Here is an 18,342-nt window from a genome sequence, read left to right as displayed (position 1 = left end):
CACCGTCAGTCCAGGTGTGCAGTTCCGCTGTGGCCACTGGTGGGCACATGGCAGTCAGCATGTTAAACATTCATATGTGAATGGAATGGGATGAAGCCCTAATAAATAATACAGTGGGAGATACCCTCAGCCGTGCACTTCATAGTGGTTTGTAGAGTATGGCTGTAGATATACATTACAAGACCAATATGTACAAGCACAAAATGGAAGATAAAATGTAAATATTATTAGCTGCAAAAAATAGGAATAAAATGTGAAAGTTACAGAAAGAAGAGAGAGGACAATTTCAATATACCAGAACAGTAATTTACAAAAATTAATCAGAATTGAGCATGGCCTCCAAGTTTCTAAAACAAAATATTATTGAACTAAGAGATTTATTAAAGTGTACAATTAAAAAGTGAATATTCCTTCAAACCTCTCCAGTAAACTCAATAGAAATGTAAAAAATTTACTGTCGCACTGCCTAATCTTTGCTCACAAAACTGAAGACCTAAACATTCTACTAACAGATGAACTCAGTGGTATATTAATATGTTCCATTGTAGAGCACTGGTTCTTCATCAGTACAACAAAGTTAATTTCACTGTCAAACTTCAAATCATGTGAACACTACTCCAGAACCAATGATAAAGGTATTTGTGTGTTGGTTTGTTTGTTTCATGCTCTATTAGTTTGCCTGTGATAAGCTCACAGAGATATAGAGTGTGTTAATTTATATTTTTGTTTTGTTACATTTTATATGACAATTTGTGTGATTTGACCACCAAGTTGTCGTACCATATGTTGATGTGAACAACGATACCTCAAATTAAATCCCACCTTAAATATTATGAAGGTATTTAAGTAAGGATAATAAACAAAATGGCAGTCTAAGTAAAGAAAAGTTGTCAGAGATGTATGCAGTCAACAATGTCAACAAAAAATGTAACATATTGGTCACCGTTTCCACATAAAAACAGTAAGGTTAAATAACAGTAAAAGAAACAAGAATTGGATAAGACCAGCTAAAATAACCTTCTTCAAAAATAGAATACACCACAAAAGCTGTGTAAATAAAGTAGGGTTTCTCCTTAATTACATGAATACTATAAAGATTATACATGTATCCTAATAAGGGAGATAGAAAACAAGGCAATACACAAAAACAAGAAACAAAACACAACAGTGAAGTAACAAATCCTGTAGCTGTAGTGACCACTTTCAGCAAATTCTTTACAAGCATAGCTGAAGAATTGGTTAAGAATCACCCAAACACAAAATATCAGCCAGTAAACTAGAAAATCACACATGCACAGACTCAATATTCATTAGTACAGTCACCAAATATGATTTTGTAAAAACCCTTGGATGTTAAAAAAAAACTTATGCAATTGGCATTGATGTTATTCCAGCAACTGTCATCCAGAAATATGCATAATTATTGAACCACTAACTCACCTCTGTGAATATTCTTTCCAGGCAGTTGATTCCCCAGAATCACTGAAAATCTCAAAAGTAATTCTTGTTTTCAAAAAAGTGAAAAAAACATGGAAAAATTATCAGCCTATCAGAGTCTTGTCCTCCTCCTCTAAACTAATTACAAAATTATACACAATAATCTTATGGGCATGAAGCATGAATTACTTTTGAGATTTTCAGTGATTCTGGGAAAGCAACTACCTGGAAAGAATATTCACAGAGGTGAGTTAGTGGTTTAATAATTATGTGTATTTCTTGATGACAGTTGCTGGAATACCACCAATGCCAACTGCATAAGATTTTTTTAAACCTCCAAGGGTTTTTACATGATCTTCTTTGGTGATTGCACTAATGAATATTGACTCTGTACATGTGTGATTTTCTAGTTTAGTGGCTGATATTTTGTGTTTGGATTATTCTTAACTGAACACTTGATGAGTATATCTCAATATGAGTTAGAAACAACAGATGTACAGAAACTGCTGTATATGACTATATTAATACGATACTAGATCTTTTGGATACAAAACAACCCACTACAGGCTTATTTCTAGATCTATCAAAGGCATTTTACACACTGAATCATAAAATATTGCTGATAAAAATGGAACAGCAGAGTATCAGACTATCAAGAAATGAATTTGCTTACACCAACCAATTGTCACAATAAATCAGCAACCAACAGAAACTAACACTGAATTCAAATTCCTGAGACTGAAGTTACAAGATAATTTGAAATGGAATAACCATACTGATCAAGTAAAGGCTAAAATACACACTGGCTGCTATGCTTTGAGTGTGCTGGAAGCATATAGGTACAGAAAACAGTAGAAAGTGCATATATACATACACAGGCTCACCTAAGATATGGTGTGATATTCTGGTGTAATTCTCCAGCTGCCCTTAGCACTTTTAGAACTCTGAAGAGAGACATGATCATCAATGGAAGCAAAACTAGGGAGTCTTGGAAACCCACTTCAGGAAGCTGGAGTTCCTAACACTACCCTGCATGTATATTCTCAAGACTGTCATATTCTTTTAAAAAATTGCACAGTGCCTACTGAATGCAGACTAAGGAAAACAATGAAATTCATAAATGTTGCACTAGAATAAATTCAAACCTGCGTGTGTTACATGCTAACACACTACATATACTTTGGCAAAAGGGAGTAGTCCACATGGACCTTCAGCTTTTCTATAAGCTCCTGACAAGTATAAAGTCTATTGAAGACAATACACAATACTGTAAAGCTATGAAGCAATAGTTGCTGTGTCAGTGCTTTTACTCTATACAAGAATACCTAGATCAGTAAACGTGCTGCATATGATTAAGTGTAACATATGAACTACTGAATGAAACAAATCTTGTATAAGCTTGTTGCAGTCTATTGTAAACTATAGTCAATCCAATGTATAGACACTTTCAAAAAAATTGTAACACCAAAAAATAATTGGTGCAGAATAATGAAATTTTGGGAATACATTTGTCTAGGTAACATATTTAAGTGATTAAGATTGGTAAGTCACAGGTTAACAGAAGTGTGAGATAAGCCTTGCAACTATGAAATGCTGCTACATTAATAACTGGTGTCACTGTCAGACTATTTGTTGTAACCATGCAGATGTACATGTATTGTGTTGTATAGGTGCTGGATGTCAGTTTGTGAGATGGAATTCCATGTCTGTTGCACTTAGTCAGTCAATACAGGAACAGTTAATTCTGTTTGTGGATGATGTTGGAGTTGTAGTCTGATGATGTCCCATATTTGCTCAATTGGTGACAGATCCAGTGTTGGGTTACAACAGCAGTATGTGGGCAAACATCATCCTGTTCACAAACACCCACTGGAATGCCATTCATGAATGGCAGCACAACAGGTTGAATCACTATAATCTAGACTGTCACAAATTTGCAGTCAGGGTTATGGGATAACTATGAGAGTGCTCCTGCTATCATACAAAATCACAACCCAGACCATGATTCAATATGTAAGTCCAGTGTGTCTAGCACACAAACAGGTTGTTTGCAGGCCCTCAACTGGCATCCTTGTCACCAGCACATATCCACCACTGGCACCGAGGCAGAACCAGCTTTCATCAGAGAACACAACAGACCTCCATCCTGCCCTCCAATGAGCTCTTGCTTGATGCCACTGAAGTTTCAAATGGCAGTGGTTTGGGGTTAGTGGAATGCACACTACATGGCATTTGGCTCAGAGTTGTCCTCGAAGTAACCAATTTCTAACAGTCTGTTGTGTCACTGTAGTGCCAACTGCTGCTCAGATTGCTACTGCAGATGCAGTACGACATGCCACAGCTATACGCCGAACAAAGTGGTCTTCCCTCTCAGGCAGTGTCAAGTGGCCATCGGGAGCCTTGTCTTCTTGCGACCATACACTCTTGCAAAAACCACTGCCAGCAATCATGTACAGTGACTACATTCCTGCTAAGTCTTTCTGCAATATCACCAAAGAAGCAACCAGCTCCTCATAGTCCTACTAAACGACCTTGTTCAAACTCAGTTAGGTGTTGATAATGGCATCTTTATCGCCTTATAGGCATTATTGACTAATATCAGCTCACCACATCCAATCTGAATTGTAACTAATGCTCATGACTGTTACAACATGCATTTAAAGCAAACCTGATTCGCATCCTCATAGTGGTGCTACTAGGGCCACTCTTATGTCACTGATGTGAAATTTGAGTAGATATCTTTCAGATATAGAAACATGCCTACCAACCATCATTTATGTCACACAAATCCTTCTTTGTGTTGCAATTTTTTTCCATCAATGCATTAACATGACTTTGACATCTTTAGCACAATATGTAATGTCAGATCACATGGATCAAATAAATAAAGAAAGACTATTACTTCTGCACTATCAAGATTTTGTGTTGTCTGTCAAAGCAATTGTATATTTTCCATCAAGGATACTAAGCTGTCATTCACAGATACACAATTTGAATAGATAGTGAAAAGTTTCATGTAATGGGCTTCTTACAGTAAAGATAAAAGTTTCAGCAGTGTGTTGCTACATCTGAGTATGCAAAGAAATGTACTCAGTTAATATGTAAATACTTTGTACATAGTTCATTGTCACAATACATTATGTAGATATACTGAGTGTACAAAGTTTATAAATACGAAGTCATTATAGGGCTTGAAGGGCATGAAGAATGTATCTGCAAGTCAAGATATCTGGTAATGTCTGATGTGTAAAATGTATTGGATGTTGACTGAGTAATACAAACCAGAAGCACCATGGTGATCAAAATTCATAAACAGAGTATAACATTATTATCTCGTATTACATTAATTATCTACATAATTACATAGCTCACAAGCCTTTTTATGGTGCAAGGCAGAGGGTACCATGTCCACTACCAGTCATTTCATTTCCTATTCCACTCACAAATAAAGCAAGAGAAAAATGACTATCTATACACCTCTGCATGAGCCCTACTTTCTCTTATCTTTATGATCCTTATGTGACTTAATTCACTTAATAATACAAAATTCTTCCTTATATGCATGATATCACTCCAAAAGTGCAAAATAAATGAAAGCGGTCCAATGAGGATACATACACAATAAATTTACGAGATGATATTTAAAATTATCTTTAATATGCAAAATTACAAATATATACATATATGATGAATACACATTAATTCCATAGACATAAAAAAATAAAATACTGTTAAAATGACTCATCACAAATCTACAACACAGTTAAAATTATTTCTACTTACATCAAATAAATGTTTATAACTTTCAAATAATCTTGTCACTGACTGACACATTTTTATCAGGTTCTCCCATGCTGTTGTAAAATACATAGTTTAAAATCCAAGCTGAGTAGTTTTACAGGTACATTCATGAGATCATACTCATTAGAGTACAGTGTTTGTGGCTGGTGATTCTACTTGGTAAATACAAAATTGTTTGATTTAAATAACGTACAGGCATTGACTACAACAAAAGTCTGCTTTTCAAGCACATACTGCTTCTGTACAGTATTGTTGCAGATTTCTGAATTATTTATGTTTGAGAGTGACACTGAAATATATTTCTGATTTGTTGTTTACATAATTTATCTTAAAAATTGTAATTTTTTTCAGTCATACCTCAAAAGCCTCTCAATTAACAGTATTGAAAATATCATAGACAATGATTAAAAACGTGTTTATTCTGTTTATTTCATAAATCATCACTTGCTCAGACTGTAGACAAATAAAGTGAGCATATCTTCCAACTGCACACTGAATTAATATTCTGAATTAATATACATGTGCAAACAATTTAAAGGGATACTTTATTAGTGAAAGCACCTGCTTTATGTGGGTAACTTTCTTTCATTATTATTAGAAAGTTCCACATCTAGGAACTATGTAATTGAGCTGCTATTTAATTCCTTTTGGATACTGAGTGCTGATGAGCAGATAAAAAAAACGGGAGTTCAGCTGTCTGTATTTTTCGTGTATTTATTTTTTATTTTTATTAGACAGAAAAAAATTTAATTCAGAATTTATGGATACAAATTAATTCAATACTACTCAATATAATGGAGACCGTTGGCAGCTTGTGAGGTAAATTTTACTGCTGTCAATACAAACTGTGGAAAAATTGTGTTTTGAGATTTGTCATTAGCTATATAATTTCACCTTGAAAACAAAAGTGAAAAGTTTCACGTACTGGGCTTCTTACAGTAAAGATAAAAGTTTCAGCAGTGTTTTGCTACATCTGAGTATTCCAAGAAATGTACTCAGTTAATATGTAAATACTTTGTACATAGTTCATTGTCACAATACATGATGGAGATATACTGAGCGTACAAAGTTTATAAATACGAAGTCATTATAGGGCACTTCACAGTAGAGACATATTTGACCCTGTATAATATAATTACTGTCTATATTAATTAAGGATCCATCTGTTTGATATGAGGTACTTAAATATTCCTGGCCATTTGATGAACATTATTGCTTCTCCAAGACAGGTGACTTAGAAAGGCACACGTGACACATTAAACAAAATACCTGAACTATGAATGATCACTCAAATGCTGACTTAAAAAAAAGGTAAAAAATTGCAGTTGTACATTTCATGCACTGCATTTAATAGTGCTCGGGCTCCTCTGAATATCTTTTTTCTACAGAAACAGTGTCATTTTCACAGCCAAATTCCTAAGCTGAAAAGACAATACTACTTTAAATTTTGATTATATTCTTCAGTAGTGGACCTGTTGTCTAATAACTAGTCAGCAGTTACACTACTGTCAACAATGAATTAAAAATTGTTCAAAAAATGAACTGTGCTGTTGGATCTCCGATTAACAAATTCAGATTAAATGACAATTTTACTGTCATATCAACACCAGTCTCAATGTGATCTGTATTTGGTATTATCTTCTAATAAAGTACAGCATGTTTATTTTTCATGTGTTTTCTACTAATTATAAAAAATTAGTTACTACTTCACAATGTTACACAGAAACGTACAGTCAGTAATAAATATACAACATTTAACATGTGATTGAAGTGTTTCTCAGAAACACTGAAGAATATGTGTAAAGATATTCACACATCAACAGGCTAAACCTTGTATTAAAATAATACCACAGGTGTACAGATCAAATTACATAATGTTGCCCTCTTTCTTTCACTCCTTAATACTGCTGGCAGAATGTGAATAGAGGATACATTGAGTAAAAATAATCTGTACAATACAAATGGAAAGCACTCTGGTAACAATCACATATTCAATTAAAATGAGTCATACTGAGATTGAATCTAAAAACAACTCTTGAATTATTACACAGTGAGGTCTTCCCAGTCCTCCACTTCCCTTACACTCACTAGTATGTGAGGAGAGGTGACCGCCTCCAGTGCTGTATGCGTCCTTGCACTGAGTGGGTTATTCTGCAGGTCTACCTCCTGCAAACTGGGTGCCTCCTGCAACCTTTCTACCTCTACATCTGCAACATTAAAGTAAAATAAATAAGTTACATTTTAATACTGAAATGGGCAGTGGAGGTGGTGGGTGGGGAGGGGGGGGGGGGTTACTTTGTAGTTGGTAACACACTACTTGGTAGCAACAGCATCAGTATCAGTATCATGTGAGCATTAAAAACCACAATGAAATTATTATTCCTTTAATATTTACAAAAGCAGTTGGTAATTGTGGCATTGAGAGAATAGGCTAGCTTGCACCTGGCATTTTGTAAGGATTGGCTGTCAGCAATACACATCAAAAAGAATGTATTTGAATGCACCCTATACTACTAGAAAAATAACAATTAAACACAATTTTAGTGCACCATTTTTACTAAAATGTTGATTGTTTCACATTTTAAAACTGTGACTAATAAGTACAGTACTGTGTAAGAATGTTCATTGACAAAATTCAAGAAATGATTCTGGTGTGCCAAGGAAAATCTGATTTTATTTTGCAGCGTGGAGTGTAACTTACCAATAATGTAGTTGTTGTGCGCACTCAATTTCACCAGCTTTGGCATTTTGTACACAGCATGGGGTAGCGTTGTGAATGAGTTATGGGAAATATCCAAATGAATCAGCTCATTTAGGTCCGCCAACTCATCTGGAAGCCTGCTCATCTGATTCCTTGCCAAGTTTAGATCTGTCAATAATAAAAACTCATTAAAATTAAATTCTTTGGACACTACACCACTTGTAATGCATACTTAGTTTTTTAGTTGTCTTTGTCAGTAGTTCAAACAGTGCTTCAGTCATTAAACAAACTGAAATAACCAACAACCAAACTTAAAGCACATTAGGATGCATGTAAAATACATTATCTGCAAAGGCAGTATGTAATGATATGATGGGCATAAAATTATGAAAATTTAAAAGCTAAACCAATATTCTAAGTAATAATATATTCATCACAGCATTGAGAATACAGGCTAACTGTGGCAGCAGACAGAAGATAGGGCTACTAAATACTAATTACAAAACTAAGTCATTTTTGTCATCAGACATCCACAACACTGAAAATGCTTTCCCACTCAAATGTGACAAACATCAAAGCATACTTTGGTTGTGATTTTGTGCACAAGTTCATATGCTGTACTTAGTGTAAGGTGTATTCCATTTTACAAAACTTCAACAGACACAAAATGGCTAGGCCAAATCTGGTGAATAAAGAGAATAATCTATGAAAAGTAGACTGTAGTTACTGAGTAACAGGGATTAAGCTTGACTGTAATGTAACATCAACATGCAGAGTTATTCCTAGAGAACACATAAATGTTACATAACTGCTTTTCATTTTCATGTTTCTTAATGGTTCTGTGCTGATCTTCATGTAAGGGAGACTAAAACTCACCCAGTTAGCTGTGCAGTCTAATGCATTGCTTTCTGGGCGGGAGGGCATGCCGGTCCCCAGCGTGAATCCACCCAGTGGATTGGTGTCGAGGCCCAATGTGCTGGCCAGTCTGTGGATGGTTTTTAAGGCGGTTTTCCATTTGCCTCGGTGAATGTGGGCTGTTTCCCCTTATTCCACCTCAGTTACATTATGTCAGTGATTACTGTACAAACACTTTCTCCACATACGCATACACCTTAATCATTCTAACACGCAACATTGGGTTTACACTCATGTGGTGTGAAATGTTCCTGTGGGGGTCCACTGGAGACCGAACCACACAATAACCCTTGGTTCAGTGTGGGATGGCAGTGGCGTAAGTGGACTACTGTAGCCTGTTCTGTGGTTGTGAACCACTGAGGGCTACAGTGGAGATGAAGCCTCTCTGCCATTCCTTGGTCCCCAGTTCCATACAATAAAATACAATACAATACAAGGGAGACTAAAATTCTGTGACTTATGCAAATCTTCATCATCAGTCAGTGTTCATATGATTTATTTGTTAAGTACCTAAATCCAACAATAATTTTTGGTCACCATGCTGCTTAATAAATAGGTAATCAAGTTATCACAGATATACTTACACAAGTCTACTAAAAAGCTCCATTGCTTTGTACATCACAGTCAGTAACTAACAACTAGCATTTCAGCCTCATCTACTACATTCAAGTGAACGTGTAATACACCAGTAATGCACCAAGTTTGTACATCTCCACTTTTTCTAAAATATGTAACTCATATTACTTTTCAAAGTGAGTCAATGACTCTAGGTTGTTCACTGGTGCTAATTATTCCGTGGTATCTGCAGTATGTGCCATTGACACTGTATATTTCTACAACAGTAATTTCTAGTATATATTTTAGACATTAGCTAACATAACCACAGACAATGTATTACTGTGCTATAAGTTTCAATGAACAAACTCAGTAGTCATGAGATGAATGGGTGTTCAAACCAAAAAGGTTGAAATTCTGTATTTCCCTAAATTCAATCTTATTTGTGATCAAGCTATTCCAGACAATTTTGCATGATGATTGCTGTGATATACCACATATCACAAGAGGAAAATGATTCAGGCAAAATTATGTTTAAGTTAGGTGCAGCTCGGTAGCCTATTTAATGTTAGACAAAATATTTTTGTAATATCTTTGGTCAATATTATTTGCTATTCATTTCCAAATCTCTATAGTCCCTTATCCCTTGGCTCAGTGCCTCTGATATCTACTTGTGGATCTATAACCTTTTATACCACGTTATGTTTGACAGGACTTATTAAGGCATGTTTTGTTAAATACACATAGGGGACTGTTTCATACAGCAGAGTAAGGATACAGTCTGTACTTTCAGTTGTGCTGGATGCAAATTGTGGATTCTGATTATTTAACGTGTGTCAGAGAGCCGACTCGTACACAAGATCATTAAAAAGTGTTGATTGGCGACTCCATGGCATGTTGTGTGCACCACGACCAAATAGTGGATAGAAGTGGAAGGAAAATCACCATTGGCCGTATTTTGAGTTTATGTGATCGCTCTAAGCCTGTGGTTATAGCTTGATACCAGTGCCTACCAATTTTAATTGTATATTACAACACTGAGGATGGTCACTAAGTGACCGACAATCGATTTTTCTGACAATAAAACAACAAAATACGGCCAATGCTGATTTTTCTTCCAATTCTATTAAAAAGTGTTTTGTTGAAAAAGTTTATTCACTACTCTTTTTCCATCATACATTCAGGTTCTTGCAGTTACTTTGTTCCCATTTGGAGCTGGCCGATCAACAAAAGCTTAATTGTAAATCAATCGATGCGAATTTTCCTGGACAAAAAAAATTGAATAAACTGAAACGTCATTGTCAACAGGCACAAATCAATTTGGTGTTGGAGGGTTGGTGACACTGCAAGAGGATATCAGTACAATACCCAACTGATTGCCTAAGTCAGTTATAGTCGAAAACAATCAGAAAAAGGCTGCATTTTCGTCATTTATGTTCTAGGTTAACTGCAACATAGAACTTTTCTTACTAACTTCGCTATAATGTCAAAGCGAAAGCCTGACCGGTACCACGTCTAATGTGAGGAAGAAAGATTTTTAAACTGAAGGAAGTTTAATTGTAGGAATTGAAAATATTTGAAAACAACGTTAAATGTTTCGTTGTATATTGAGGATAATCTGTTGGAAATTTCAAAACAAATAATATTAGATTTTGTTGGAATGTTGATAAAATGACGTCACAGGCTTGCAGTATACTCCAATCCTGTGACGCAATTCAGTCATACTAACCAGTTTTAGTTTTGTAGATCACTGGTGCAAATATAATTCTACCAACAATTTTATTCTCACGTAAAAAATAATGTCAGTTTTTTTGTAAAAAAAATTTGAAAGTGCATAACTGGATGAAATTGGAGAGTATATCGATATAGGGCAATTATCTCGGCAGTTGTGTGTGATCTCGACTTATATAACTGTTCTGCACAGCGTCCTTAGATTGCTTTCGTAAGGCAAACAAATAATGTTGCGTCCTTTGGCATAAGAACACTGAACAGAACCTCGATTGGTTTAGCTCTAGTATGGTGCAATGCACCTGCCTTTTAAAATTAGAACCTATTAAACATCTGCCTCTTCCGTCGACAAAGACGGGACGAAAATAAACGGGGCTACTGCGCAGTTGAGGCACTGCAGGAAGCGCGTGCTACATGTAGCCAATGCTGATGCGCTCAAGACACTGTCGTTCTTGCTACAAAACTATGGCCCCGGGGAAAGAGCCATGTGTATGCTCACGTGTTTATTTCAACACATCTGTTAGACTAGAATAAAATGTTAGATAGCAAATTTGTTCGTGGACTTCCATGCCACAAAAGAGGTCAGTTTCTGTTGGTCATATTTGTGTCCTGTAGCCATGGTACGAATACGTTATTCATTTCTACAGTGTCCGAATTCATGTATTTTCTTTCCTATGCACTTTCTTATACAGTGGAATTCTGTAGCGCCATCTAAACTACATGAGATTAACATTGTTGATGTAGATTTGTGTACGATTTTTCACTACGTACCTGCTCGCTTTTCTCGGATTTGGTGAATTTTCAAGCCATCTGTTTCGAAACAGTGGTTCGCAAGACGGCCAACCTTAACATTCTGGCCAGGCTCGACGCCAGTTTCTAAAAAAATTGATCTGTGTCCTGCGAACTCCTGTGCCGTTCTTTACTTAAAATGACGTTTTACTGAATCACATTTCTGTCACTTTATGTAGTTACATTCTATCTTCCACCTTTTCCGGGAGAATACGTGCGCATTTATCTTCCGCCAAAACTCCGACACACAAACATGCAGACTGCTACCGCATCCGCGGTGACCTCGATATCGCCAGCACCTAAGATACGAGACAACGCCACCTGCCGCTGGATACGCAAATACTAGCCGGCTAAATCAGGGCTCTGCTTAACCTGGTTACAGTGCCTTAGCCCTACTCACAGCGCTTCGGTAATATTACACCAACCCCAACTTGTGACACACTTCGAGACTAGCTACACTGACACTCATCCAACGGGAACATTTAGCTTGTCAGCAAAATCGTCGCCAGAGGAAACACACGAATTACAAGCGACACACCGATGTGTCACAGCCTCTAAGACCGGCCCATAGGTTATTGGCCTTACAAAGATGTCAGCAGTTAAACTTGTTTAGTGATAACTACAGCATTTCAACATTTGTCCTGTTTCACACCAGATATACATTATGAACTCACTTAGAACACAGAAAACAATAAGTGCAATGATTACACGAGAACACGGAACTATAGCATGCACGACAAAAATAGCAAAAACAAGATCTTCAAGAGATGTACTGTAAATGACGATTTAAAGTGCTATTGCTACGAATTGGCACAGTATCTTGTTCATCATTAGTTGCGGGCCTTTTTCATGAATTCAGACGTTCACCAGAAAAAAATAATGAACTTCCAAAAATTGCTCCTACAATTAAACTCTCACTTTGCAATGAAAGTATGCGTTGAAATGAAGATTCAAAATGTATACTAAACAGGGACTCGAGATTGAATTTGATTTTCGTCGGCACTGATCGATCATGTCATTTCCTCATCATATTGCCACAGAAGTGAATCCTCGGCACCCACATGAGTGCAGAAATTGATGACAGAAATGCACGCCATATACAAATGGATATGTCACTTGTTTCGCTTTCGTTATAGGTGAAACCTTCCACCTACATTTAAAACAACAGAATAAAGAAGTGGGGAACCTACGGATGTGATTATTAAATCAGTACCCACAATGCTTAGACACGGAATTAAACGCTACAATCTAATTCTTTATTTAGAACTGTTGAGCCATGTTATGTTTCAGTGTGTATCGCTGCATGACGAGATTAGTTGTCACTTTTCGATATAGGAATTTACGTGTAGTGAACTATAAGATTATTGTGGAAGGACTACCTAAAATGTAGCACAAACAATAAATAGACGACACATTCGTCAATTTGTAAATAGTATTGAGGAACAGCTATTTTTATCCCAGAATAATTTTGTAGCACACATTTGATTCTCGAACTAAATGTATTTTACTTTTGTTTCCGCCTGTTCCAACGGTCGTTTGATTTTCAGTGTTAGAAAATATCGTCAAGCTCCATGACCACAGATGTTTCGTGTATTGTAACAGGTATATTATGATTATCTAAAATTTGCAATGAATTACTGTATCCGAGTTTGATTTTAACAGCGCAGTACAATTTATTCTTACTTGAAGTGAAGGGAATTTTAACAGTGGGGCTGGTACATAAGACATGAGGATTTATGTAGTTGATGTTACCTTAAGCCAAGCTGTTGTTGAACGCTGTGCCAGTTTATTATTATATAACCAGTTTAGTACTCCTGCATACGTACCCATTCACACTTCGAAGATGCACACCGAGCAACGAGGCGCAGTGGTTAGCACACTGAAGTTGTATTTGGGAGGACGACGGTTCAGATCCGCGTCCGAAAATCCTTATTTAGGTTTTCCGCGAGTACCCTAAATCACTCCAGTCAAGTACCGTGATGGTTCCTTTGAAAGGCCACAGCCGATTTCCTTCCCCATCCTTGAAACAATCCTAGCTTGTGATCCGTCTCTAACGACCTCGTTGTCTAAACCCTAATCTCTCTCCCTTCCTTCCTTCTTTCTTTTTCGAAGATTCAAAGTGTAAATGTACAACTTTTGAAATAACCGCAAACTTTGGGTAAAACAGGGTACCAAAAGAAATAACAAACGTGATTTTTTTTTAAGCTATAAGTACAAGTTTGTGTTTAATTTACAAAAAGACAGTCATTGTGCTCATCACACAGTAAATAAGAGGTACACACAAAAGAAAAGCAAGTGAGGACACAGCACCCGCAAGAACAGAGTTAAATAAGCCGATTTGTTGCGACCAAGGCTGCTTACCTGTGATCAACGAGAATTTTACGGCGAATTTGGGCGGCAGCTTGGTAATGACGTTGCTAGACAGGTTGCAGCCCTTGAGCGCCGTGTGCCTCATGAGGTGGTACACAGCATCGGGCACCTGCATCAGCTGGCACTCCGAGAGGTCTGCAACAGATTCGCCTCCTGCGTCAGACTCTTTGATATCACAACCACACGGAGCTATGTGGAGACTATTGTTATTCCCAGGAAACTCAATAACGTTCCTGCATTCGGAAGAGCTGCACATAGACACGCAACACATCTTTTCGATGTACCGGGTGATCAAAAAGTCAGTATAAATTTGAAAACTGAATAAATCACGGAATAATGTAGATAGAGAGGTACAAATTGACACACATGCTTGGAATGGCATGGGGTTTTATTAGAACCAAAAAAATACAAAAGGTAAAAAAATGTCCGACAGATGGCGCTTCATCTGATCAAAATAGCAATAATTAGTATAACAAAGTAAGACAAAGCAAAGATGATGTTCTTTACAGGAAATGCTCAAAATGTCCACCATCATTCCTCAACAATAGCTGTAGTCGAGGAATAATGTTGTGAATAGCACTGTGAAGCATGTCCGGAGTTATGGTGAGGCATTAACGTCGGACGTTGTCTTTCAGCATCCCTAGAGATGTCGGTCGATCACGATACACTTGCGACTTCAGGTAACCCCAAAGCCAATAATCGCACGGACTGAGGTCTAGAGACCTGGGAATCCAATCATGACGAAAGTGGCGGTAGAGCAAACGATCAGCACCAAACGACGTGCGCAAGAGATCTTTCACGCGTCTAGCAGTTTGTTCTAATAAAACCCCATGTCATTCCAAGCATGTCTGTCAATTTTTACCTCTCTATCTACATTATTCCGCGGTTTATTAAGTTTTCAAATTTAAATTGACGTTTTGAGCACTCGGTATCAACGCCGCGATGAGAATACTTACCGCATGCATGAATTGTTCTGTTTTTCAGAATTGTTAATGAGTCTTTGAGCAGTTTGTGGCTCAATAAAGATGGAAGATAAAGCAATATCGCAGACCTGTAATTCGCATCAACGTTGTGCCATCGTACTCGTACACTGGTTCAAGGAACAGAAGAAACTTCTGATTGCAACTCAGCTAATTTTCTCGACAGTAATCGGAACACGATCATTAGCAGGGAGGCGAAACACACTTGTCCTTTTACATAGTCGCACTGTGTTTCTCCCTCTCGCGACAGCAATATAAACGCAAGACTATGGCGTACTCTTTAATTTTACAACTGCATTTAAAACAGATATCGTGAAGGGGACGTGAATAGAACAATCGTAGTACCTTCCCCGTCCGTAGGCTGAATGGCTCGAAGGAGTTTATAACTTAATTTCCGCGCCAGCCTTCATTGCCCTTTCTAGCTCACTGAGTTGGTGGTTGTATTTGGGAGAGGCATTGACCGAGCTAATCAGTCGAGCAGTGATTTTGTTTACTGCCTTCTTTTGTGCTGTCCTGCTACTGAAGATCCCAAATCAACCGAGGTGAATGCCGAGATGGTTCCTACTAATATTCCAAGACTAACACCATTTCCTATTCCTGTCTTTTGTTAAAGTTTGTTATCTGTAGCAAATTATTGTGGTCTTTCTTTATTATTATTGTACACCATTATAAATGAGCAATCAGCCAGTCTTATTGCCAAACAGAGAATCTGGGTTCAGTTCCTAATACTACCAATGATCTGTCCTTAGTGCGAAGAAGAACAGAATGCACTCAGCCTCGTGTGGCCAGTTGAGAAGCTACTTGAAGAAATACAGGTTTCAACGATAGGAAAGTTGACAATAGCAGGGAGAACCGTAGCTGAGGATGACACGGTGACTGTCCAGCTTTGCGTGGTCTTAACGTCTGACAATGGAGCTACAGAGACTCTTTTTTTGTTGTTATTTTTTTATTCTAGAATTTCGTTGTTAAATGTGTTGTTTTTAATTTTTCCTGTTAGTGGGTTCTGATAATGTTATGACATGTCGTCTGACATTGCGTCACTAATACAGAGTTATAAGTGAATAAAGTTTAAATAACTGTCTATTGATATTTATAGAAATTTAGAGCGCCGTCCACTCATTTCATAGTAAGAAACGAGAAGTTTTGGCACCTATGCAACTCTGCGGTTTCCCAAACCGTTATTTATCGGCAAGAAAGTGAGTGTGTGCAAGCAAATCAAAATTATATTTAAATTTAAGTATTGTCAGCCGTGATCTGAAGTGACCGATGGTTGACTAAATGCTGGATGATGTCTTTCCGAAAAGAAAAAATGTAAAGGGCATCGACTTAAAAAAATGCTTATCCATAGGTTACACAGAACTGTTCAGGCGAAACGTTCTTGTGAAAAGATCAATCAGAGAACTGGAGTTCACATCTAAATCGAAAATCTGCAGCTGATCCATTATTCGCATTGGTGAACATTAGGACATAAAGAGGAAATATCTACGTTAATTATAAGCAGAAGGTGGAACAACTAACGCGGATGTAATAAGTTCGTTTAGCAATTTCCTGTGCGTATTTTACTGAAGTGAGAAAATGGTACGGCAAAAATAATTACAAATGCAGCTGCAGCCACGACAAAGACAAATAGTAGTAATATCATTACAAGTAATTCTTATACTTTGATGAGCACTTGCGAGACAAACTATACGACAAATACACTGGATACATGGAATAGATTTCAGTGCATAACGTGTTCATCAAGTGTGAAGAGTCACACTACTGGGCTTTGTGCTTAATCGTTCCATGATCTGGGACATTCTCTGTTTTACTCTCCTGATTAGAAATTTCTTCTACGTTTTCTTTGTGACTGCATACGGTAGCAGTACTGTAGACCGTAAGTAAGCTGTTATGAATTACCGAAACTGCTTTTAAAGTTGTTGCTGGAAGAGTGTAGGCCTACTAGCTACAAGGAAGTGTGAAGCCACTGAAGAGCATTGCGTGGAGAGGGGCGAACACCTGCTTATATATATATATATATATATATATATATATATATATATATATATATATATATATATATATATAAATCCAATGCTTATAGCGACAAAAGTGTTACTGAAACATTTGAAAGGCTCATATTTTACAACTGAAAACAGTTATAACGACGCTATGGTATCACAGCATACTTGAAAAATCAGAAAATTCTTATCAATATGATTAAAGTGAAAAAAAACAACAGAGCACTTTCTGTATTAAGATTTATTGCAATATGTTAGTTAAACACAGTGAATAGCGCTGATTTGGGAAAGTGTACAGTTCTAGTTGCCAATTCACTTTCATTTTACTGGACACTATAATTTTCTCAGGCCGCAGACTTACAGAAGTCCGTGCTGTGAATTTTTGTTCTCAAAATAACACAAGCCACGTTGACACACACTGAATGTTCAATGCATTTTCCTTGTATTTCTTCGCGTGTTCTTTCGAGAGTTAGGTGGTAGTTGCGGCAATTAATGAGCACAAACATGAAACCCACACCGAGCTGAGAGTAAGTCTTTTTATTTCTTCTGTGCACCTACCTAGTGTGAGAGACTCTTTAGCTTCATCGCACCTGCGCACTACCTCAACGACGGCGTTCGCCATCTCAAATGAAACACTTGGCCTCGTATCAAGACATCACGTGGTCTGCAGCTAGTGCTGCCAACTGTTGTGAGTTTCCATGAGAACTGGCGCTATTGTTAGGAATTCGTATATCCTGAAAGTGCCCTAGAAGTAATATTTGTTAGACAGTAGACGCACGTGAGAGAACTAATTAACCTGACCCTACGTCTTCGTCTCTCGCAAAGCCCAAGATCGCTATCTGAGATTGCCCTAGATAAGTCTGTAAATGATACAAGAGTCTTAAAAAGCATTTCTTTTTAGGAATGAAAGAAAACAAACGAGAAGAACATTTCTGTGATTGAATCTAAATTCAAAGACGATATTTCCGATTCAACTAATTCTGTAGTAACAATAAAATTCTACATCCAGAAATAATTATCATTTTGTTAATAAGATAGAATAAAGATGACAAAGATGTACGCAATA

At 37.0% G+C, this 18,342-nt stretch overlaps 1 protein-coding gene across 2 annotated transcripts in view; it reads right to left on the bottom strand.

Moving 5' to 3' along the window:
* Window positions 1-5,072: 5,072 nt before the first annotated feature.
* Window positions 5,073-18,342, bottom strand: part of LOC126297738 (leucine-rich repeat-containing protein 20-like) — a 36,018-nt gene continuing 22,748 nt past the window's right edge. The window contains exons 1-4 of one of the 2 annotated variants that reach the window (XM_049988888.1): window positions 17,835-17,913; window positions 14,288-14,431; window positions 7,940-8,107; window positions 5,073-7,445 (exon numbers count right to left, since the gene is read on the bottom strand). In XM_049988888.1, coding sequence (XP_049844845.1) covers window positions 7,282-7,445; window positions 7,940-8,107; window positions 14,288-14,431; window positions 17,835-17,898 — 540 coding nt within the window. In that variant the 5' untranslated portion in view covers window positions 17,899-17,913 and the 3' untranslated portion in view covers window positions 5,073-7,281. Of the gene's footprint in view, window positions 7,446-7,939; window positions 8,108-14,287; window positions 14,432-17,834; window positions 17,914-18,342 lie in introns of those variants that run through there. The other variant, XM_049988887.1, reaches the window with a different exon arrangement.

This window comes from Schistocerca gregaria, chromosome X (assembly GCF_023897955.1).
Source record: "Schistocerca gregaria isolate iqSchGreg1 chromosome X, iqSchGreg1.2, whole genome shotgun sequence".
NCBI lineage: Eukaryota > Metazoa > Arthropoda > Insecta > Orthoptera > Acrididae > Schistocerca > Schistocerca gregaria.
This window is presented reverse-complemented; position numbering and strand designations above follow the sequence as displayed.